Raw genomic sequence first — 24,727 nt, 5'->3', positions numbered from 1 at the left:
TTAGCAGGTGGGCGGGCCTTCGGAGTATCCACCTACTAGAGACGCCTGCAGTAAGTCTGCGTCCTGACTTGTGTTGCTGTCTTCATACGCTAACGCAAACATACATTCTGTCGAAGAGAATAATTCAATTTACTCAAAGATGATTACTTTGTTATCAAATATCCAATTTTATCATTTGCACTCGAAGGCACCACTGATATGAAAGACGCGCGGAGATTAAAAAAAGGTCCATATGAAGGACGCAGAATTAATTAATGTCCATCCTTTTTACTGTGATCATACTTCCAAACATACTTCCAGAGTCAAACCACCATCACAATAAACGGAGTCATTAACACGACGTTCATTAAAAAAGAGAGTTGTTCTCTATAAATTGATTATTTATTGCCAAGAATTAGTATTTTGTGCACACAGCTTAGTTTTTTAGTGGGCACAAATGTGTATTTTATTAGCATTTTTTGCACAAGTTTGTGTCTTGTATGCCCAAATTGGTATTATGAGAACAAAAAAATTAGATTTCCACCCCACAAAATTATAGGTTTTTGCACAAAATGATAACTGTATGCACAAAATCTTATCTTGTGCAATAAAATACTAATTTGTGCCAAAAAATACTTTTTACCCACAAAATAATTATTTGTGTGCAAAAATGTTCATTTGAACCCACCAAAAACTAATTTGTGCAAATAAAATACTAAATTGTGCTCACAAAATGCTTTATTTTGTCCAGAAATGGCTTATTTGTGTCCAGAAAATTCTAGTTTCTGCACAAAAAGTGTTCATTTGTACCCAAAAAAAATCTATTTTGTGTATTAAATACAAATTTGTGTCCAGAAAATGTTCATTTGTGCCCACAAAATAATAATTTGTCTGCAAAAAAATGTTCATGTTTACCCACAAAATTCTAATTTGTGCAATAAAATACTAAATTGTGCCCACAAAATGCTATATTTTGTCCAAAGAATGCTAATTTGTGTCCAGAAAATGCTATATTTTGTCCAGAGAATGTTAATTTGTGTCCTGAAAATGCTCATTTGTGAGCACAAAATATTAATTTGGGTGCAACAAATGTGCATTTGTACCCACAAAATGCTAAGTAGTGAAATAAAATACTAATTTGTTTTCAGAAAATGTTCATTTGTGCCCACAAAAGACTAATTTGTGCTCAAAAAATGTTTATTTGTAACCACAAAAAGCTAATTTGTGCCAATAAAATACTGAACTGTGCCCACAAAATGCTTCATTTTGTTCGGAGAATGTTATTTTGTGTTCTGAAAATGTTCATTTGAGCACACAGAACATTAATTTGAGTGCATTAAATGTTCATTTGTACCCACAAAATGCTAACCAGTGCAATAAAATACTAATTTGTGTCCAGAAAATGTTCATTTGTGCCCCAAAAATAGTGATTTGTGCGCAAAAAAATTAATTTGTACCAACAAAATGCTAATTTGTGCAATAAAATACTCATTTGTGCCAATAAAATACTAAATTGTGCCCACAAAATGCTTATTAGTTTCCACAAAATGCTCATTTGTGCACAAAAAAATATTACATTGTACCCAGAATTATATATTTAGAGGTCAATATATACAGTCATTAAAATAATAATATCTATAAAAAAAATGTATACACTGTGGCATTATAATTATTTTTTTCTTTTGAAGTTACAGAGTAAGTGACGTATGAGAAATCTTATTGCCTTCTGTCGTCATCTGGTGGACACAGACAGCAACACATTTGCAGCACCGACTTTTATTAAAATTGACTGTAGAACTATTTATACTATCATTTTTAAAAAACCAAAAATAAAATAAAGACATAAATAAAGACTAGTTCATTATTCTGTTGTTTCAACAATAAAAAAATGTCAGTGGGTGGCGCTTTAAAATGCAAATCAAGCGTGAATTAAAAAAAAAAAAAGTTATGCAACCTCACGTTTCCAACTCGTGCGTGGAGGATCCGGTTTGTTGCTCATTAAATATGCAAAACAATGTTTCACTTCACGTTCGTGGACAAAACACATGTGTGTTTGTCAGTGACATAAGGTAGACAATTTTTACCAACAAAAGCGTGGGTAATGAAGGAATTGTGTTGACAGGAGAAGGTAAACCGACTCCATGAGTCATGCTGGAGGGGCGTGGCGACAGCAACCTCTGTTGTCATCGGCCGTTTTGACCAATCAGATCGCTCGGATGCAAATTAGCAGATTGTTCTAGGAAGTGGGCTGTCATAGCTGGGGATGCTACTTCAGCTCGTGCCTCTAGCTGTGTTTTATCGCCTCGCAGGGAACAGCTGGTTGTTATGCTATTGTGAAACGTTCAGGAATTAATAAGTCACGCTTGAAAGCTAGTGGCTTCGGAAAAACAAGGAGTTTTTATTTTATTTTATTTTTTCTCTCTCATCTCCCCAGCAGAGGTAAGTGAGGATGCTGTTTTGGTTACAGTTTGAGGTCGGCGGGGAAAGGATGCTGTCCCATGAAGACGTGATATTAAACGTTGCCATGCTCCCTGACACTGCAGACGTTAAGGCTATGGTTTTGGGGGGATCGGGTCCTAGCGGAGGTTCAGGCCATCGGCGGGCGCGAGCGGGTGCAGGAAGTAGTAGTGTGGGCGGACAACGGACTCGATCAAAGGGCGACTCGGTTTTCGGTTTGGGGAGGACAAGTAGTCGGAAAGGGACAGCGTTTAAAAGCCGAGTAGTAAGTGTGTTTTGTGTGCTGCGTGTTGTGTACTGAGGTGTGTCACCGTGGGTGATGGATGGCAGCCAACTGTGTGTCCTTGTGGCTGTAGATGCCTCTGTGTTGTTGTGAGTCGTGACAGAAATAATAAGCTTTTAAACGATTTTTAATTAGTCACCATCCACTATTTTACTGTACATATATTAACGAATTCATTTTATGTTTAGCCTGGGTGTGTATGTGTGAAGGAGTTGTGCAACATGGGCCCCTAGGGGTCAAAAGTTATAAAAAGGCCCCTCAGGAAATAAGAGTGGAGAAAGTGTCAACAAAGCGTGTTTGTCTGCTATTGTCTGGAAATATTTGTTGTTTTATGTGGCTTTTACTTTAAAAATCCTCTCATTAAAGATAATTTTAAGAATCAAAATCTTTTCTCAGCCAACCTCTCACATGTTGTCATAAATGGGATTTTTTGTGCGATTAATTTTAGTTAACTTTTCTCTTTCAGATTCATAACGTTGACCACAGAACTGTGACTTTTCCTCGTGACATTTGACAGACCATCATCAAGCATCAAAGGTAAGCAAAAGTCATGTTTATCTCTAACTTTGCATTTTGTTCCTGTTGCGTCACGTATTCCTGTCCAACTATTACGACACGTTCAAGCACCCCCTTAGTCATATGCTGTCATTTATCATGTCAAATGATGTTTCTATGCTTATTTATTTGTTTTTATGCATTTTTTTCACTTTCATCAAATAATGTTTTTTGTCTCTTTGTAAGTATTGGATCACCGTGCTTATTTATTTAAAGTAACCTCAGCACCATTATCTTTTAGTAGTAAGGCTTTCTATTAGCTGTGTTTAATGTAATTAGGCTAAGTGCCATAAATAACTCACTGGGCCTTATCTGACTTGGATGCTCTCACTTTGCATTCCAACAGATCTGTTGTTGGGGGGCATCAGCAGTAAAATACAGTTCAGACTTTTTTCTCTTTTTGTAGGGCTACTAAACCTTTTCTATTTAAAGGTTCTATTTTTTTTTTGATTGTTTGTTTTCTATTTTTACCACAGCATAACCATGAGTGTCCACGAGTCAGACGTGCACACCATCTCTCCAGAGATGCCGGCGATGTTCGATGGGATGAAGCTGGCGGCGGTGGCCACAGTCCTCTACATCCTCGTCCGTTGTTTGAACCTCAAGAGCCCGACCGCGCCGCCAGACCTCACCTACCAGGACACGACCCTCAATCGCTTCCTACTCAAGTCCTGCCCCCAGCTGACCAAAGAGTAAGTTCTGTTCTAGTAGCTCTGTGCCGGTCGTTTGAGAGCGTTGCCACGGTTACGGCGCCACTCCTAAACCATCCTGGGCTTCAAAACATCATATATATGTTGTATTCTGCTGAGCTAAACCTCATTACGTCTGTATTTTTCAAGAAGATCTGGCCGCAGACATCAACATCTATAACCCAAAGTCCTCCCAAAAAACTTGAAAACAATTTTTCTACAATTATGAACACTTGTTTTGAGTTAGGATTGGTAAAAATAAGTTGTATAATTTCTGTTACCCGCCGATGATGTTAGGCACCATCTTGTCTGCAGCCTCTTGTATTTTTAGATTTATTCAAATGTTCTCCTGACCTGCTCGAATAATGTAGATGCATTTACCACGTTGAACGCAAGTTTACTTTTATGATTTACATATTTTTCTTACCCGTAGAGCAGATGTAACACTGGGACAGACATCTCTGGATTAACATGGCTTGAAAATGTGTCACTTTTCAGTCAAACTGCCCTCTTATACTTTCTAAGTGTTTCTGTTTGCTTAATTTTTGATTCTCGGTTGGATTGTTTTGCTGAGAAAGTCGCATTCATACACAAAGCAGTTGTTTGAGCTGTTTGCCTTTCAGCTAGATAGGTATTTAGTGGTAAAGCTATTAGTAGTTTTCATAATATTGTTGATTCCTCTTTGCAGAAAAAGCACCTTTGCCCTCATGTGAACCACACTCCAACCTGTCTGCATTGTTAATGCTGCAAAGTCTTCGTATTATCTCCCAGCACCACCCTGCTTTGTTGCATAACAGATCGATTTCTCAGTGGAACAGACAGAGAGGTTGTTGTAAGGTTAACAGAGTCAGCAGCATTTTTGGAACATGAACATACAAGAACGCAGGGAGAAGGTTGTTTTTCTCATTCTTGCAAATTAAAAAGAAAAAAAAATGTTTCTTTATTAAACAGCTGTAACAATTTGAAACCCATTATGTCACGACTGGTGGTAAATCGTCTTGTGTTGCCTTATTATCCTCAATCAACCTTTGTTTTCAAATGAACCAGCAAAGGAAATATTTGAAATGATGCAAGAAAGTACACTAAGAATAAATGAAAGCATTTTAGAAGCTGATATTCATTTATTTCTAAGCTATTTGTTCCAAAAGTTTGAGTAATTTGGATAAAATATTAGAGGCGACGAAAAATGTCAAATCTGTATTTTCATATAGGGAAGTTGGATCTTTCCCCTCCAAAACCTCAATGACACATCTGTTGTTTTTTGTTACCCAGTAGCTGTGAAGGACACAAGAGCACATACACTAAATAGAAAGTGACATTTGCACTTCTAGAAGGCACAGTCATCAAAACAAGTTTGTCCCAGCCTGTTCTGCCTGGGGTTTTTTTCACAGAGAGAGGAACAAATATTCATCTCAAAGGTTTAGTAAACCAATATTTTCCTGTATTTTGTTAAGTCTATGTATTTAGTCTAATCAGCTGGAGAACCCGAGTGCTGATAAACTGTCTTCCTGTCGTTGATGCACTCTGCTAATCCGTCAGTAAACATGTTTGCGTTCACATGACAACGGGGATGTGCGCTTCCTCTTCTCCGCTCAGTGAATTCTAGAGAGTGTTAATCTTTAACCACATGAACAGTGGATGCTGGCTGTAATTACGTTAGTGCAGGGGGGAGTGGTCAGCTCTTTGGCAAGCCCCTTATGCAATAGTGTAACCATTGCATGCAGCTTTTGTTCGTGCCACGGTGTGAGGTGAGGAAGTGCGAGAAGTAACTGTGGACGTTACAGAAGCACTGACTTCTCCCGTCGCTTCACGTTCCTCAAAATAAACGTCTAAAGCAGATCAGACAGATCTGTTTCACGTGTTATTTCACAGAGGTCTACTTTTATCAGCAGCGTTTCTTTCTTGCCCAAAAGTTTTATAATAGTGCAGATAATTCACAGTTCTTAAAGTAGCTGAATCATTCATTTGTCAGTCAGCAGGACTTTTATCTTATCTCAGGTAATGCGGTCAGATAAGAGCTTTTGGGTAGGGGTTTGTTCACATGGTGGAAAGAAGTGCTTTTTTTGCAACATATTGCGTAAAAATGAAATTTTACTTCTACACTTATCTTCTGGTGAATTTAGTTTGGTGTATTGTATTGTACAAATAAAATATACAACAAAAATTATTTTAAAAAATCAAGTACAGTGCAGGGAGAGGCAAAAAACCCAAATGGAGTCATTGGTCTCCCCTCAAAGGAAATGCATATATATGTATATATTTCAAAAATAATAATAATAATGGGCTGCACGGTGGCGCAGTGGTTAGCGCTCTCGCCTCACAGCGAGAAGGCCCCGGTTCGACTCCCGGCTGGGACCTTTCTGTGTGGAGTTTGCATGTTCTCCCCGTGCATGCGTGGGTTTTCACCGGGGACTCCGGCTTCCTCCCACCGTCCAAAAACATGCTTCATCGGTTAATTGGTGACTCTAAATTGCCCCTAGGTGTGAATGTGAGAGTGGATGGGTGTGTGATTGAGGCCCTGCGACAGACTGGCGACCTGTGCAGGGTGTACCCCGCCTTCGCCCATCAGTAGCCGGGATAGGCTCCGGCACCCCCGCGACCCCGAAAGGGATGAAGCGGTCAGGAAGATGGATGGATAATAATAATAATAAAAACACCTTCAACAGTAGTTCACAAGTAACATGTGTTTAAACATAGCAAGAAAATCAAATTTCATTCAATAAAAGAACACTTTTGAGATAAAAAGCAAACAAGTAAGTTAGTGACATTTTTAACAAAAAAAGAAGCAATTTGATCCATGAGAAACCAAATATTTTTTGTCAATTAAGAAGAAATGCATCAAATTATGAGACAGACTCACTAACAAACAGAAATCTAATGCTATGTTAAACATCTTTGACAACACTTTGAAGAATTTGAGGTTTTTACACCGTGAGAGAATTCATTCCAAAGTTTTACTCCCTGAAATCTAATGAAAACTGACCTTGAGAAGTTAGAAACAGGGAAATGATGGGCGGAAGAATTTTGGGTTAAATGAGAATGAAACTGTAAATTAACCATAAAATATTCTGAGAACTGCCAATACATTTAAAGAATCTGTCATTTTTTTGAAGACATTTTTAAAGTCTTTCTCTGATCATCTTTTGATCTACTGTAAAAATGTTCCCAGTTGTCTTTTAATTATGATTATGCAGTTTTTAACCAAATTTAAAAAAAGAAGTCATTTTCTAGGACATAGTTTCTGCAGAGCAGCGACAGTTCATTGGAAATTTTCCTCTGAGTTGTGGACGAAACTGCTGGCAGTGATTAAGCCTGCCTCCAATTCCCATCATCCATCTGTTTACACGTCCTCAAGCAAACTTTACAGCCAAGCTAACATTAACATAACTATCCAGCTGAACAGTTTTGATCCAGATTCCAGCTCAGACGAGGAAAACAAAGACGTACATGGATCTATTTGTCTGCAGGTGGATGCATCAAAATGGAAATGGCGTAGTAACTTCTGCGTCACAACGACAAGCTTTTTCCAACAACATTTTTTGGTCTGCTCCTGATTCACCACAACTTAAATAAAGAAATACTCCGTAATGCAATTTTAGGTTGGATTTTCTTTATGAGAAAATGTTCGCAGTGGATCTTTTAAAGGGTCCCACCTATAAAACAGCTTTGTCTTCAAGCTGGCATTCTGTGAGGAGTGATGTAAGATGATAGTATTTGTTGTGTGGGTCACAGTTCAGCGTTGTGTTTTCCAGGTACATTCCTCCCTTACTGTGGGGCAAAAGTGGGCACCTCCAAACAGCGCTGTACGGTAAACTGGGCCGGGTGAGCGCGCCGCACCCCAGCGGGATCAGGAAGTATCTACCCATGCAGGACGGGGCCACCGCAACCTTTGACCTCTTTGAGCCTCTGGGGGAGCATCGGACAGGAGGTGATGCATTTCATCAGAGATTATGAGCCTTTTCAAAAAAATGTTTTTCTTTAAATTGGCAATAAGATGGCAAGATAAAAGAATTGCTCCTCTGTTGTCTGCCGTTTTGCTTTGTGCAAAAGGTAGATAATATCAGTGCATGTCATGAACGAACCACAGCCCAGGTGGAAATAGGAAGCAAAACACTCGAGCAATAAATAGTTTCGTCTCTTTTGGTAAGAGCACGACTATTCCACTGAGTCTTGCTTGTTCAGACTTGATGCTGAAGTTTGAAACAGCAGTCTTCTCAGAGAATGAGGGTGAACAACTCCAAATGTATTACCCCTCTTCTTCTGTTTTTGTTCTTCAAGTGTAGACAAGTTTTGTCACATTCCAGTGTTTTATGTTATTTCCAAACTGACGTTGTGGTTTTGAAGTATATATTCTGCATAAGTTCAGCTCACTCTTCATCCTTTTTCTTGCCTCTGGACTTTAGCCATCAGACATCATGGCTAACTTCACTTCTTGCCTTATCAATCATTGCAATCTTAAATACTTTTCAGTCACATACTGCTACTCTGTTTACTTAAACTGTAATTCTACTGCTGCTACTTCTGTCTAGTCTTTTGATGCGACACCTATTGAGTGTTTGTCCGTCCCGGATGAAGAGCCTTGAAGTTCGGATCTTCCTGAGGTTTCTGTGTTTTTTGTTGTTCCTGATAGAAATGTGCGTGATTCAGTTCCAGTCAGGAATAGATAGAGGGAGCAGTACATGTTGACCTCTCTGGGGGGAGCTCGTCTCATGGGACACTTATGTAAAAAAAATAATAACAATAAGAACCCTTTGGGACGACGAGACACTGTGACCCAGCAGTGCTTAAAGAGTCTTTCTCTTTACCTTGGATTTTGGGTTTTTTTGTCAGGTTTAAATCTGACATAAATGAGCATTTAGCTCGTAAAGAATGTTTGTTTTCCTGGATATTCTCAGTTTAACCCAAACCCTACTATTTTAAAAGAAACCCTGACTAATGTCTTGCATCCCTTCATGTCTTGAAATGATCTGTTTACAAAAAAATACAAACAATATTTCATTGTTCCAAAAAGTTAATGTTGGGTACCTACTTTGAACTGCTAAGACTACAACAGTATCTTCACAGAATATTTTTGATCTATATTGTATTTTCTGGAGTATAAGTCACAGGTGTCAAAAAAATAATATCTAAGTCACATGTTTGGGAGAAAAGTGCAAAATCTCTGAGTCTGAACCAATCCAGCATCATGCTGCGTTCACATCCAACGTGATTCACGCATCAAATTTGTGCCTGCAACTTCTTTTTAGCCGTGTCAAATTTGCTGCTCAATGCTTGTTCAAAAACGTGTTCATGTTCCCGTTGATGGTGGGAGGAGCTACTGTCAAGTTTTTAGCCTCGTGTCATGGAAGGATTGACTGTATATCTAATTTACAATGCATAGAAGACACGGATGATGTCGAGAGATCAGGTTTATTTATTTATTTTTTTTATTTTCTACAAAAGCATTGGTAATCACGCCCTTTTGGTTGAGTTCACTAGATCATTCAGTCTTTTTTATTTGTTTGTTTTAAGACGATCTTAACCTTCTACGCAAGAAGTGACAGCGCTTTCAGCGGTACTTCTGCCTCTCTGTGACGCAGTTTGATGATGCTGTTAAGCATTAACCCGAGGAAGGAACAAATAAAAACAAGTATGATAATTTCTCGATGTAAATAATAAAAGCATCATAAAGTTTAGGAGGAGAACAATCAGATTCTCCTTAATGTTTGCTTTGGACAGCACTTCTTCTTCTTATGCATTGCTGTCGGTATCAAATACTGATACACACAACTACACCGCCCTCTAGTGGTTGTTAGCAGGAAATATCCCTTAAAGGGCAAACGGTTGTTAGTGGGAAAATAACACATAAATGAGCCTATTAAGCCTTTTAAGTTGCTTTTTAGTATAAGTCGCATGCCTGGCCAAACTATGTGATAAACTTACTCTCCGAAAAATACAGTAATTGACACAGAGTAATTGGACAGCATTTAAGGTTTTCATTCATTGCTGCAAGGAAACATGAAGCCACAACAGCTTTTTGCATCTGAGTACTCTTCAATCTGTTCAAGAACCAGAATTCTTTTTATTAATGTTGCATCATGTGATTGCCTAAATTTTTAATCTTAAATGTGCATAGCTCTCTTTCTGAGTTTGGCGGTTTGACTGAAAACCTTCATTTTTCAAGATGCAGTAACTCCCAACACTTCCACTCTAATTTGCTTACTGCTGTAGTAGTTACCATTATATATTGTGACATTAAAAATAGTAAATGGTGGCATTCCCTATTCTAAAATTGTAAAGCAAAAGCTGTTTGACTGCCCTGCTCTCAGAGTCAAGCTGATTATAATGTATTAAACCAATAGAAGCATTTTTAGTTGGGGTTTCTTTTAACTTAGATCCCTTAATCCTCTCAGAAAGTGTAATCCTCCTGTGATATTTGGTTCTTGAAAATAAGAGGTTACTATTTCCATTCTGCTCAGTTAAACTGTATTTGGCAGTCTAAACAGCCTGATCCTTCTGGATCGGCTGCCGTGTTTGGATTTGCTTATTCCTTACAGTTGCTTGTTGTCTCTGCCCCAGAGTTTGTTTACATATTTCTCACTGGCAGAAATCTCCCCGATCCGTCTAACTGTCTCATCAGATGAAATCACCATGGTGATATGTCCTGGTATCGGGAATCACAGCGAGAAGCACTACATCCGCACCTTCGTGGATTACGCACAGAAGGAGGGCTACCGCTGCGCCGTGCTCAATCACCTGGGTGCTCTGCCCACCATCGAGCTCACCTCCCCACGGATTTTCACTTACGGTGAGACCAATGATTGAAAATTGTCTCATTACACTAAAATGTTTCATTTCATTTTTGACCTAGTCTTTAATTTATACTTATTGAAGATTTGCTATGTCTAAGTACACTGTAAGCTTGTGAAAGTCACCAAAGATGACAAATGGAAGTAATAAAATCCTGTCTGATACTTAAAGCCAAAAGAACCTTCAGCCATGAATGCTGAGCAGGACAAACGTGCATTGAGAATCAAGCGAGTTCCTGTTCCGTATGTGTGGATGGGTTATTGTGCGGGTGTCTGTTTTACAAGGTTGCACGTGGGAGTTTGCATCCATGGTGGGCTACATCAAGCGGACATATCCTCACACTCAGCTGATTGTCGTGGGCTTCAGTCTGGGCGGGAACATCGTCTGCAAATTCCTGGGGGAGAACAGGAAAAACCAGGAGCGCGTCCTGTGCTGCGTGAGCGTCTGTCAAGGCTACAGCGCTCTGAGGTTGGTCTTCATCCTTTCATCTGTTAATCTCATGCACCGTCTCTTTATAACACCAGGACTTTATGTGCACATAATTATGAGATTAGAATACTGCGAGTAAATTATGAGTTCCTACTAAACGGCTGAGGTTTTAGACTTAAAACACTACCCTGCAATAGATTGATATAAAGTGATGGTTTGAATTTGAAAATCAGTTTTTGTCCAAGAGATGCTGCCTGACACCTTGGCTCCTCTCCACCCATGCCGTTCTTTGTCCTGTTGATCAGAGGGGCAGTTCAGTGAGTCTGTGTGGAATGTGGACTAAGCTAACATCCTGCGTGTTGCTGTTGTTCCTCCCAGGGCTCAGGAAACGTTCCTACAATGGGATCAGTTCAGACGCTTCTACAACTTTCTCATGGCCGACAACATGAAGAAAATCATCCTCTCACACAGGTGCCTCTCTCACACTTCAGAAGATAAAAACGTATTGTGGCCAAAACTCTGATTTAATTTTATTTTTAATTATCCCATTCAATTTGCAATTCTATTTGAAAAAAATATTCTTTTTTTTTTTTCTTTTAATATTGATCGGATATGAGAAACACCATTTACTAAACAAGTCATAGAAACTGAACTTTTTTCTATTAAAACTGGAAGCAACTTTTGTCTGTAAATAATAGGAAAGTTGATTTTTATTACAAGCTATAGTTGTCTACAGAATTTTCTCTGTTTTAGTGGAATGCTGGGTGTAACCCCAATGGTTAAAAAAGTTAAACAAAACCATCAACTTTATGCTGCTTTTTTGATCTTTTAGACAAAAGAAAAATGATGGGACTTTTGAACTGTTTTATCTTAGCATTTGTGGCTTGCTCATGATTTTCTGATTTTAAAAAGCATTTTATTTTTACAACAGACACAAGCTGTTTGGAGAGAGCTCCTTTAAGATGCTGGACGCCGATGTCAGTCGACTGTTCACGGCAACGTCCCTCATGCAGATTGACGACAACGTCATGAGGTTTGTGGAGACACTGTTGATCTACAGTACGTCATAGATTTTCCTTATTTTACTCTCTGTTTTATTTTCTTTTTCACAGAAAATTCCACGGCCACAGCTCGCTCAAAGAGTACTACGAGAAGGAGAGTTGTGTACATTATATTCACAATGTAAGGACTGGTTTTGCTCAGTCTAATATTTCTTCTTTTATATTTAATTTTTTTTTTTTTAATGTGATCTCCTATATTTCTACAGATTCATGTGCCGCTGCTGCTGGTAAACTCTGCAGATGATCCTCTGGTTCATGATTCCCTTCTCAACATCCCTCGAACGTTAGCAGGTGATTAACAGCTGTGTCACGACTGAGGCCGCGTGCTAAAATTACTCTGATGTTCCAGGATTTCCAAACACTCCACAAGTGTGCGTCCATATAGTCACAACTGCCCTTATGGATAGATGGGGGCAGTCTGCTGCTGAAAAATTGGGAAACTTCTACTTTGATTACTGGACGAAATATCAAAGTCGTAGACAGTGAACCCATAGAAAAGGTTCATGCACCTTTTTTTATTTATTTATTTTTTTTTACAAAGCATGCTGCAGGTGACAGGTCGTAGACAACACTTAAACAACAGACTGGCATGTCAAGTGGATTTTTAATTTTTTTTAACCCTCTCAAAATCCTGCAACCCCCACAAAAGGTCCATTAGAGTGTGGCAACGGACACACTGTACAACAGCATCACGTCATAAGTGCATGTAATTTACATTTCTTTCTCAAAACCTTCAACATACACTTACCACATGCTTGACAATGGTACATTCCATTATCATGACATCCCTTGAGGTGGCTGTGTATGCCTCAAGGGAACTGCAGAGTCACCTGTGCTCTTCTTAAGATACGAGCCTTCACTGGCTCACAAAACCCCAAAACCTGCAGCCTTACAGTCAACAAACCCCTATATGGGTGCATGTGACTAAGGCTTTAGTTCAACACTCTTTTTCACATTTACATGATCTATCCACACTTCTTTCTACATTTGAGGCACAAACACATTTTTAGGAGGAATTTCTCTTTGTTGTTTTCCAAAGCTGCAACACTTTTTAAAAAAATGAGAAAACTACAGACTTTCAGAGAGGATAATGAGGCGACTCAGATTTTTGCACCTTCATTGTTTGTATCCTCTCATAAGTTATCAACCTATGCTGAAGACGAGTTGCCGTGGCATCAAAGTAAACAAACAACAAATGAAAACTTGACTTATGGACTTGTGCTGTTCTTTGCGCAATACGTTACTTCAATGATAAGAAGGCAAGTTGTTGTTTGATTTACAAAAGACAAGCTTTGAATCTGCACTTTTATTTCTTAAATGCCAGTAAAGGTAATAAAAGTACATATACATATTTACTAAACACACCTTCTCTACCTCCTCACTTGATTTGACTGAATGTTAATACACAAGCAGACAGATTGTTGCAGACACTTTTAGCTGAGCAGCTGGAGGTTAGCCCGGCATGCTTATGCTGTCTGTCTGCAGAAAGGCCGTAGCAGAGCCCAGAGCTGGCTCTCACATGTTGTTTCTGAAGTCTCAAAGGGGCCTCTGATGAGTTTGCCGTGCACTTTTAACTAGGGCAGGGCGCAGAGCAGAGTGTGAGTCTATGAGTAATTCTTTCTGCTGGAGCCTCTGAGACATTCCAACTATAAACATTTCTCAGGCGTTCTGCCTGAACGGACTGACTTTTCTTGACTTTCCTAAACCGGTCCTAACCCTTTGAACGTCAAAGAAGACATAATAATTGCAGCATTACTCAAAAATGGATGCATGACTGATGTCAACCAAAGTGAGTCAGTGGAGTTACTGACTGGATGTCTATTTTGGAAACAGGAAAATGTGACACGGAGGAGTGTGAGGGTAGGGGAGTCCTGAGGAAAAGGTGCATGCTGCTAATTCCAACACAGAGGACCGAGTGTTGCTCTCTAAAGAGCTGCACTCACAGAAAAGTGGATTATCTGCCCTCATTTGTCCAAAATGTTCTACTGTGATGCTCAAATACACACCCACATAAAATGGCCAGAAATGGACTCAACTGAATAATGCTAGTTGTATTGGTGCTGGGATTATCCTGGATTAAAGGAGTTTAATATGAGTTAGAGTTCTCTGTGAGGTTTAGGAGTGCTTTAAAATGAAATAGTCTTAGGTTCAAGGACGCTTACTTATATTTTAGGACCTGTATTCCAGCTGTCACCCATACCTCACTCTCATGTCGGCTTCAGGGTCTGACCGAGCACTTAGTTGTTCAAGGGCACCAGTTCAACTGTCATGAAGGGTTTGTAGGGTGGCGCTTAAAGCCCTGCGGGCCTTTAATCACCATTCATCTGCATCAGGGTTCCCTACTAACCCAGATAAGAGTGAAAGAATAAAGCGATTCAGGACAACCATTTTCCTGCGTCTCAGTCTGTCCACACCTGCCGCACTCTGCAGACAGCAGTCAGAAAGGGATTAACTGTAGCCTTCAGTGTCGGTGGCCTACTTTGGATTTCAAAGATGTTTTCAATTCAGAACAAAAACATTCTATATGATTGACTGAAACTTAAGGACAGGTCATATTTAATCTTCAAAGAGACGCAATTTTGATGTTTAAAAGGGTTTTTTGTGTCACTCTGCTGTAAATATATCTGAGCACATAAAAAATATTCTACGAAGGACATGGCATACAAAAGCTCCCCCTATAATTAGTAATTAGTGGTCATAAACTGGTTTTCTTAGCCACAAAATAGCATTTTATTGGAAATTTTTTTGACACAAATGACTATTTTTGTGGGCACAAATAAGCATTTTGAGCCCACAAATTCGTATTTTAGCATCTTCAATTCCTGCCACCAATTGGTGGCCACAAAGTACCTATAAAAGTGCATACAAATTGCTAGTTGTGTGCACAAAATGTAAATAGAAAGGTAATTTGTGGCCGTAATATGCTTATTTGTTTTCACAATATGCTAATCTGTGGGCTCAATATTCTAACTTGTGTCCACAAGCTGCTAATAAAATGCACAGTTGTGGCCATTACATTTGAAAATATGGCCACCAAATGGTCCTTTGTCCTAAATTATGTTCAGTTTTTGCTCATTTGAGTTCACAATTTACTAATTTGTGTCCAATGTGCTATTTTGTGTTCTCAATTTGCTAATTTGGGTTCACAGTTTGCCAATTTGAGTTCTCAATTTGCTAATTTGTCTCTGTAATATGCTAAATTGTGTTCACAAAATGCTAAATTTGTTCTAAAATGCAAATTCTGTTCATGAAATGCTAAAAAATATGTTCACGAAATGCTAAAAAATGTGTTCACAATATGTTAATTTGTTATCACAATGTGTTAAATTGTGTTCACAATATGCTAATGTGTGTTCATTATGCTAATTTGTTTTCAAAATCTACTAACTTATGTCCAATATGCTAATTTAGGTCACAATTTGCTAATTTGTGACTACAATAATGCCAATTTGTGTTCCCAATTTGCTAATTTGTATCCAATATGCTAATATTTGTACACAACTTTCTAAAATATTGCAATGACACCCTAACTAGTGTTTACAATATGCTATTTTGTGTCCAGTATGGAAATTTGTGTTTACAATGTTTTAATTTGTGTTCACAATATACTAATTTGTGTATACAAATAGCTAATAAAATGATATGTGGCCTTTAAATTCTAAAATATGGTCATAGAATGCTCATTTGAGCATGCAAAATATTATTCTGTGCAAACATTTTTTGAATGTCATGTGCAGGCCTCCATGAACTTCCACTGTCTTACCGTGTAAGTTGTTGGTGTTTCAGTGAGCTCCTCCTAGAGGAGAGGAGTTAACGTCTTCCATAATAAACTGCTGAAACCACATAATTAAAGTATTGTTGCGGCAACCAAACAATGAGAGGTTGATAAAGACGGACTCAAAAACCTGTTAGTCCAACCCAGACGTACACAAACAAAAGTTAGCATCTTTAAATGATGATAATTGCCTCCAAATTACAGTATTTGATTTTGTTGTAATAAATAAAAACAAACCCTTGACCAAGTTCACGTTTGCCTGACTCCATCTTGACTGTATTAGACTGAAAGGATTTTAATCAGCCGAGTCATTTTTGTCTGCGTTTTCTTCCTTCAGGGAAAAAGCAGAACGTCATCTTTGCCTTGACGCTCCACGGCGGCCACCTGGGCTTCTTTGAGGGCGAGGTTCTCTTCCCCCAGCCCCTCACCTGGATGGATAAAGTGATTGTGGGCTACGCCAACGCCATGTGCCAGTGGGAGAAGCAGAAACCACCGTGCCAAAGCGGGCCCCTGTCCGAGAACTCCTGCGTCGAGGCAAAAGCGTAGAACTATCCTTATCCTTACTTTAAGCCACTTTTCTGTTCTCCGTCTTCTTCTCTCTGGTGCTAGTCACCGTTCCAGACCCACACTTTCCCGTCACAAGCCTTTTACCGCCTGTGGAGATCACCGCCACCTTACAGTGTGCAAACAGACCAGAAGAATCAACTGCCTTCATGCTCCTCTCCAGTACAAAGAGTCCGTCGCTCTGTGTCTATGCAGCAGCGACCATCGGCTAACGGAGACCAAACCAGACGAGATTATCTGGAGATGGCAGAAAATCGAGCACACGTGAGGCCTCCTGTTCTGAGGAGCTGGGAGGCCTTCTCTCTGTACTTACATGAACACCTCCAAGCCCACACAGCCTAGTCTGCTGTTTTAACCAAAGCAGCACATTTGTAGTATGTATGTGTCACACTGCTTAGAGTATGCTTGTGTCATCCAAGAGGTCACAACCCACCACGTGGTTGTTGGGTTGAGTCTCCATTCACGGTCCTTTGACCTTTTTACAATCTGTTTTGGGTGAATCGTTTGTTGGTTAGAATAATAGAGGAAGAAAATAAGTATTACGGTGGGATTTGACTCATGCAGCATGGTTCTGCTCCTCTGTTTAGCACTCAAATGTTCGGTGCTCTTCAGACGTGAGCAGGTGATCCATGCACAGTCCCACCAGCTCATCCTCCCACTTTATTCAGTGCACTTTACTGTATGCCACAATCTCTTAGGTTCTCATCGGTCCACAACAGATCTATGAAAACTGTTGATTTTATCGCAGCGAAGGGGGAAAAAAAAGATGATGACAAAACGTTAGATGACTCAAATGTTCCCCTTGTTGTCTGTTAAGTGTCTTTAAGCCCTCTTACCTACTTCTGCCTTTGATCAGCTGCAGGTTCAGCGAAGACTCTGATATCATCCTTTAACAGCACAGACCTGCTCATCTGGCAGTGTAAAAATAAACAGCCACCAGGGGATCCTTTTGAAAAAGCAGAGAACGCCGTGTTCTGATTTACCCATGTGCTGCTATGAAAAGGGAAAATTCAGCAGTTTAGTTATCGTCCAAGCTGTGAGGTTTGATGTGTAGGAGGGTTGAGGATACCAAGCTGAACCAAATGTTTATCTCTAGTGAGGTTTTTCTTTCATTTCCAGTGATAGTACTGCTGTTAGGACAAAACATTTTTTTTTGTATTTTGTTCGACTACCAAACAGCTTCTCCATTTATTAGTTCAGGTCTTGCAGCGTAAACCTGTAATCTGCAATGATAGATTATCACTGTTTTGTTGTACTGTAATTCTGGGACCTAAATACATAAATTGTCACTTGGATCTTTATAAAAGAGTCCAGCCAAGGAACCTGTGATCTAAACCCTGTTATTGTACACTGTGACCAGTCAAACAGCTGGTTTGAAATGCTAAATGGAATGACTGACAACAGTGCCTTTCGTTGGGCTGTACGGCCGAGAATTGTGTTGTAATACCTGGATGATAGTATTTGTATGTACACATTTAAGGGGATTTAGTTGGAACCTGAAAAGAACAAAAAAAAACGTCTTTAGAAAAATCTTTCAATACCTATTTACATTTTTTTAAATCAAATCTCATTTACAAATTATTAAAAAACTACAGAACTACAACATTTATAAACCTTTCAAGTGGTTCCTTGCAAATACTGTGGACTCCAGGTGTTACTTCCACAAAGGCTGGTGAGACCAATGTGAAAAAGGGATTTCACTGATCCAACTTTTCTTTTTTCCAACTCAGGGTTTCTGCCGATTCCGAACACGAATCTGACGTGCACTGTCTCTTAGTTATTTTCTCCTCAAATGAAAATCCATGGACCTCCCTAGAATAATTTCCAATGAAACGGCTGGAAATCCACAGCCTTCTGTGACTGAGCGGACGTGTTTGAGTGGAAACCCTTCATTTGTTTGGCGTGGATCAGTGATCAGATCCATCCCCTTTCTAACACACGAGGACATGTCGTCCTCTTGCTTTGCCTCCAACGGCACTGTTGCCATCTGTTGTCAGGGAAACCAAAACGCAGCTGCCAGGCGTTTGTGGCAGACGTTCAGAAACGGTCCACATCTGTGGTTGAGGAGAAGTCAGGTGTGGTTTGGATTCAAGAATCAGATCAGTGACACCAGCACTAACCCAGGTTTTGCAGTAACAGCTGTTTGTATTCCTTTTGGGATTTTATGCCTCTCCAACTTTGCACAAAAATGCAGGATTGGATGTATTATTTGGATGTATTTTTTTTCTAGTAATATATAATTTTTTTGTATTTTTGTATTATCACTTTTTGTGTTGTTTGCTTGTGCAATTGCAGCAGATGATGAGTGTTTGGGCGTTCTGTGTCATATCATCACCTCTAGTCAAAAATGTATTTTTAAAAAAAACTGTTTGCAAAGGAGATATTTAAAAAAGAACTGTGTATTTTTGAGGGACCACGTCAAGAAAAAAAAATTCAGGGCAATAATAAGTCGGGAGGGATTTTTATTATTGTTTTTAAAAGATTCGATTCAAGATCTGTTTGACCAAAGTTGTCAGGTAAATTATTTTCCTGAATTGTGGGATTTAAAATATTTTGTTATATTGATTTAAGAATGCTCTCCTGTGTATTTATCCTAACTGCTACTGGCATCAAGTTTGTGGGCTCACATTTAGTTGTTCAGAAATTATTAAGTCTCAAGCTATTGTGCTGTAAATAACCAAAATATAAAACTGCAAACAAATGCTTCATGTTGGATAGATTTGGAATAAGACATTGAAAAAACTGTTTTCTTATTATTATTAGAGTAAAGCAAATAGATGGGAGCCCACATTGTGTTATACAGCTTTAATTTTGGTTTACAAACTTGAAATGAAAGGACATGATACACTCGGAGACTGAACGTTGGGTGTTTTTGTGAAAGAAAACCATTAGTGTGTGTGAACTAATGATGTAAGGAAATATGGTTGTATTCTAAAATAAATTATTTTCTCAAAACAAAAACTGCTGTTTCCCTTTTTCTTTGACAAATTGTAAAATGTGTATTTTGAAAGGTTGTGCACTTAGACAAAGTGTGGATCTACTGCCCTCTTGTGGTGAAGCAGAAGACTGTTATTTGTAGGGTTTCAGGCTTTCATAGAAGAGTTCAATTTGTAAACATTGCTGCTTGTTACAGTTCTGCTTTTTTAATCTCATCTCATTTTAAGAATAATACATGAAACATACATTTGGAAGAATAAAAACGATTTCTTGGTAAACTGCAGATTTTCTTGAGACAGTCAATAATAAAGTTTGTTTGAATGTGGCAGCACAAGTTTTCCAATCTATTATTTTTTAAAGTTATGAGAAATGTAAGTGAATAATACAGTTTTTTAAAAAATACAGTGTTTTAATAAAATAAAGAGTAAATTTACTTTTTTCTTAAACAAAAAAAAAATTATTTACTATGCAAAAGTCAGCTTTGTTTCCCTGCAATGTTAAGTTTTGATTAAATAATAGTAGGACCATAATTTACCAGAGAGATGAAGTACTTTAAAAAGTATTTTATTAAATGTTTTACATCACTCTATTACAAGAAAGTTACACAAAATATATAATTGCAGATCTTTAAGACATGTTTCCAAGGCAAAGCACCAGGAAGTACCCTCACCTGATGCAACCTCACTCCTTAAACGTTTAAAAATCCACCTTAAATCAGAACTGGTCACACAGCAGCTTCTGTCCTCACTACTTTGACTGATACAAATGCAATGATATAAATGTAAGGATAACCTTTAAGGCAAAAAAAACATTAAACAAGTCACTGTGGTTGTCATCTTCTACGCTCTTTCTCTTTTCTCACTCTGCTATCACTATCTCAGTTGTGCATCGAGACAAAAAAGATCTAATTTGCCCATATATAATTTTTATGTCTAAATGTCTAAAAAAAAGCAGATTTTCTTCAGAGTGCAGTGTCTTCTGAGCCAAAAACCTTGGAGGCGATGGCTTGGTAGTCAGCCACTGGGGCTTTCCCTTCGAAATCTGAGGGTAGGATGTTTGCATCAAACTCTTTTATGTAGCTTTCTAGCTCCTCACCGTGAACATGAACCTGTTAAAAGAGAGTCAGAATTGAATTTACATTTAAGAAAAGGAAGTGACTGGGATTTTGGATTGGAAGTGTGTTTCTGGTGTGTACCCTCTCCAGCAGCTTGGCCTTCATGAAAGGTTTGACGACATTGTAGGTGGTGGTGAAGTACCAGGGCTGGTGAATGACGTGTACTGCCTTGAAGCGTGCAGGAAAAGAGTCCTGCGAACAAACCGATAACATCGATGAAAACTTGAGTTCGGACATGACAAAACAACCCAGACTCTCTGCTCCACCTGCAGCATGTCCACCATCTTCTTGAGCTCCGTTGTCTTGATTCCGGAGGCGTGCTGCATGGTAAAGCCTTTGAAATTTTCAATAAGGACGAAGCCGTTGATCTGAGTCTCTTCATTTTCCAGCAGCTTCTCCAGGATCACACAGTATGCCCTCAACACCTGTCGCACACATGTATGCTTCAGTATACAGTAAAATAATATTCTTAACATTCATTTTACAGCCACCTCGTCAAAGGTTATCTCCTCCAAGTCCCAGTTTTCAATGTTGAAGAGCAGGACCACACGGCCATATTTATCTCTGCTGGGCAGAACCACGGGGTATCCCGCCTCAATGGTGCTGCGGACCGCCTCAGGGGTCAGGTTCTCAAACAGCTCAGGGTAGTCCTTCCTGAAGCGCACGTAACCTGAAAGACCCCAAGAAAACATAGATATTTTACAACTCTTTCAACTGTTTTTGTGTGCAGAGAATCACAGAAAGCATCTGTTTGTCCACAAGGAAGCACACTTGTTTGGTGTGAATGCTGCACTCTACTGGGGAGGTAAAAGCTGGGACTGTTTAGGTGAGTTTAATTAGGAAAATGCACTAATATTGCACAAAAAACTGCCCAAGTACATGAAGTCTTTATAAAGCTCCAGGAGCTCAAACGTGTCCTGCTTTAGTCGGGTCATGTCGCCAGCTCTTTAATGTTCTCTCATCTCCCACAGCAGCTCTGGTAGCTCAGGTCTGCTGGAGTTCCCAGCAGAACTCTGGGTTTGCACATGTTAAACAAACTTGTTGTCCAATTTGCACACAAAGAAGGCCTTTGTGGGGTGAAACTTAGAGGCATCTCTAAGCCCCCAATTAATGAATGCATGCCTCACTGTCTCGGAGATGGACGAGATTTATGAAAACCTGGAAACAAAGGAGACTTCATCTTTAATTACTGAAGCTACTGGAAAATGTCAGCAGAAACCGAATCAAAGCCTATGGATGCTAAAACTGCAGCCAAGAGTTCAGCTTTTCTCTCTGTGTGAGATGAGGGCCCTGCAGTGACAGTGTCAGGTTGGGTGGTTGTTTTTGACGCACCTTTCATCAGCTCGTGGGCTCTCACAACATTGAACTTGCGAGCTCGGAGGAAGCGCAGCAGCAGAGAGTCGGGTTTGTCGCCAAAGCACTCCTGCACCAGCTTGGCGAGGTCGTCCCCCTCCGCTGCCCTGTCTTTCATCATGGCTCTCAGCTCCTTCAGCGATGACACCCGCCTCTCTTCTGTCTCGTTTAGCTCATCTTTCGCCTAAAAGTCCAGATCAAATGATTAAACTCCATCTTAAACTAAAGTCAGCGATAGACTGTTTTACCTTTTGAACGGTGTGACCAGGGAGTTTGTGGCACGGCCCAAACACGGGTCCGTGGTCTTTGACCGTCAGATGCTCCAGCTTTGACCTCATGGCCTGCTCTTCCTCTGAGACCATCCGGAAAGTTCCAGTCTAGAAGAGGAAGTTCTTCATTATCGTTGTTACTTGGGCCAAATCCCAAAAATTGCATTTAGGATTTCAACTTAAAAGTCAAGTAGAAAGTCAAGAGAACATCTAAATTAATCTGACTCACATGAGTATAGAAAGGACTTCTGCAGCCACTATTTACACATATTATAAAATAGGGATGTGAATTGGCAATACGATATGTATTGCGATACATGCGTCATGATACAATACGTATTCCGATATATCTGAAAACAGTACGAGACAATATTTCACTATGTTTTTTAATTATGACTTAAGAATTATCTGAATATTAATACATTATTCACATGAGTAAAATAACATCACAATCACTGCATTTGTATCTCATAAACAAATTATGTTTCATCACGAAAATCCATGGTGCTTTTATTTTGGTAATTTAGGAAATATTTAAATAAGACTGAACTACGTGCCTGCTTATAATAAATAAATAAATACAACATTGGCAGTATTTTAAATCAATACAAGCATACCAAATAAAGTATCGCGATATTTCACTGAATCGATATTTTCTTACAGGTATCAAAGGTCTGTCCAAGAGCGACATTAACAGTATTAAGCAGCAGTATCATGAGCTGAAAGTCCATGAAACACAAGGATCCCCCCAAACACACATTTATTATTAATCCACCAAACTAATGATTTTTTAGATGAATAAAACTCACAGATGCCATGGTTTCAGTGTCTCCCAGCAGCTACTCCAACCCTGTGAAGAGGGAAGAAGAACACAACAGAATCCAGTCACTCCAAACTGCACACACAACTTTCCTCCTCTCAGGATGAACTACATCCACCCATCTTCTATTACTGCTCTGTCCCCTAAAGGGGTCATCCGGGTTGCTGGAGCCAATCCCAGCAACTGTAGGGCAAAGGAAGGGTACTCTTTGGACAGTTCACCGGTCCATTGGATGGTTTGTGAACCGTGGAAGGAAAGTGGAGTAGAATCCATCCACGTACGGGAGAACATGCAAACTCCAAACACAAAAGGCCCAGCTCCACCCAGCAGAGATTTGAACCAGGGCCTGTTTCTGTACAGCCCAGATAAATGACGTTTTCAACAAAATGGTAAATAGTGTACAGTTAAAAAACACTTTACTGCCCTCTTAGAAGGTAGTGTGCTACAGTTAGTCTCATGCGCGCTTACAATCACACACTGAGGGTGGCTCCATTGCCAAACACCAACCTACAACCACCAGGACCAATACGGGGTTTGGTGCTTTGCTCAAGGACACTTTGGCAAGCAGAGCAGGAACTTTTCAAAACAATTTGTTTAGCTCTGCACCACAGCCCTCCCAAAGTACAGAAGCATCATTATCATCACTAATGCATACATTTTTTTTTTAACTTTCTTTCTTGAGCCGTGACCTTCAATACATCATCATCCGTGAGCAAATCTAGATTTCAAAAGACATGCAATACCTTTTAAAGTATTGTTTTAAAAAAAAAAAAAATAAGTCTGACCAACTGATGCTCATTTTAAATCACATCCTTGTCAGGACTATTTTTTTTTGTTTCAAGCACCACTTTAACTTCTTCTTATCTCTCTCTTTTTTTTTTTACCAACTCTACATCCAACTGAACCTAACAAATCACCAAACCAGGAATGCTCCTCGTCTCTGAGCTGTCTAGATGTTGCAGGAGCTACATAGCAGAGCAGCCTTACCTTCAGCAGACAGGAGGAGAGACCCACAGAGTGAGAGAGCCGACAGTGGTGCCTCCAAGGACCAGGGGGGGCGGAGTCACTGGAAACGTCACTCCGAGCAGGATTAACATGACACAATGGATTACAGTGGGCTGCTAATTTACAAACTGTGAGGGGACCTTTATGGAAGGAGAGGATCTGATCTGGATTACTTTGGTGGTCTTGATGTGTGAAATAGAACAACTTGGGTCAGAACCGCCTGATTTAAAGCTTTCAACTTGAGAAGGAATATTGCTAATGTTTATTTTACTAATTTAAAAAACTGTTATTAATTATCCTGTTATTGGATTTGCACAATCAAGTTTTTTTGCCAAATTTGTGCACCTTGGATCCAAAAGATCCATTTTACTCTTGTTCATTTTTGTGTTTGTTGTTTACACGTCTTCAACCTGTGGGTTGTTCATGAGGCCCCACCTTGAAATGACTGATTTAATTTAGTTAATTCTAGATAACTTTTTAACCACTTTCCTATGTCTATTACCCTCATTCACCACACCAAAATCATGGGAAAAAACTCAACTTTGAGTTTGTAAAAGGAAATGTTATTCACTTAAAAGACTAATAAATCCCGATAATTCTAGGATGTGAAGATACTGAAAATCATTATGCACAAACTCTGCAAAAACG

The 24,727-nt window shown here is 39.3% G+C and overlaps 2 protein-coding genes across 6 annotated transcripts; one reads left to right on the top strand and one right to left on the bottom strand.

Moving 5' to 3' along the window:
* Positions 1 to 26: 26 nt before the first annotated feature.
* LOC112160536 (monoacylglycerol lipase ABHD2) lies at positions 27 to 19,542 on the top strand. Of its 4 annotated transcripts, none has more exons than XM_036217441.1 (11): positions 27 to 50; positions 3,186 to 3,256; positions 3,751 to 3,966; positions 7,716 to 7,891; positions 10,583 to 10,750; positions 11,037 to 11,220; positions 11,560 to 11,652; positions 12,113 to 12,214; positions 12,294 to 12,363; positions 12,449 to 12,533; positions 16,355 to 19,542. In XM_036217441.1, the coding sequence occupies exons 3-11, from the start codon at positions 3,758 to 3,760 to the stop codon at positions 16,561 to 16,563; spliced, it is 1,296 nt and encodes a 431-aa protein (XP_036073334.1). In that variant the 5' UTR covers positions 27 to 50; positions 3,186 to 3,256; positions 3,751 to 3,757; the 3' UTR covers positions 16,564 to 19,542. The 4 variants fall into 4 exon arrangements, with proteins under 4 accessions (XP_036073334.1, XP_024150907.1, XP_024150908.1 ...); XM_024295139.2 differs by lacking the exon at positions 27 to 50 and adding an exon at positions 1,620 to 2,418; XM_024295140.2 differs by lacking the exon at positions 27 to 50 and adding an exon at positions 2,464 to 2,701.
* A 469-nt stretch (positions 19,543 to 20,011) lies between these two features.
* On the bottom strand, positions 20,012 to 24,285 carry LOC112160939 (retinaldehyde-binding protein 1). Of its 2 annotated transcripts, XM_024295858.2 has the most exons (8): positions 24,062 to 24,285; positions 23,064 to 23,104; positions 22,234 to 22,362; positions 21,965 to 22,169; positions 21,124 to 21,302; positions 20,899 to 21,057; positions 20,714 to 20,824; positions 20,012 to 20,626 (listed from the first exon to the last, which is right to left on the bottom strand). In XM_024295858.2, the coding sequence occupies exons 2-8, from the start codon at positions 23,070 to 23,072 to the stop codon at positions 20,480 to 20,482; spliced, it is 939 nt and encodes a 312-aa protein (XP_024151626.1). In that variant the 5' UTR covers positions 23,073 to 23,104; positions 24,062 to 24,285; the 3' UTR covers positions 20,012 to 20,479. The 2 variants fall into 2 exon arrangements, with proteins under 2 accessions (XP_024151626.1, XP_036073323.1); XM_036217430.1 differs by lacking the exon at positions 24,062 to 24,285 and having other exon boundaries at positions 23,064 to 23,701.
* Between the last annotated feature and the right edge of the window lie 442 nt (positions 24,286 to 24,727).

The sequence above is a fragment of the Oryzias melastigma genome, linkage group LG3 (genome assembly GCF_002922805.2).
Source record: "Oryzias melastigma strain HK-1 linkage group LG3, ASM292280v2, whole genome shotgun sequence".
Classification (NCBI taxonomy): Eukaryota; Metazoa; Chordata; class Actinopteri; order Beloniformes; family Adrianichthyidae; genus Oryzias; species Oryzias melastigma.
The sequence above is the reverse complement of the archived record's forward strand: the minus strand, read 5'-3'. Positions and strand labels throughout refer to the sequence as shown.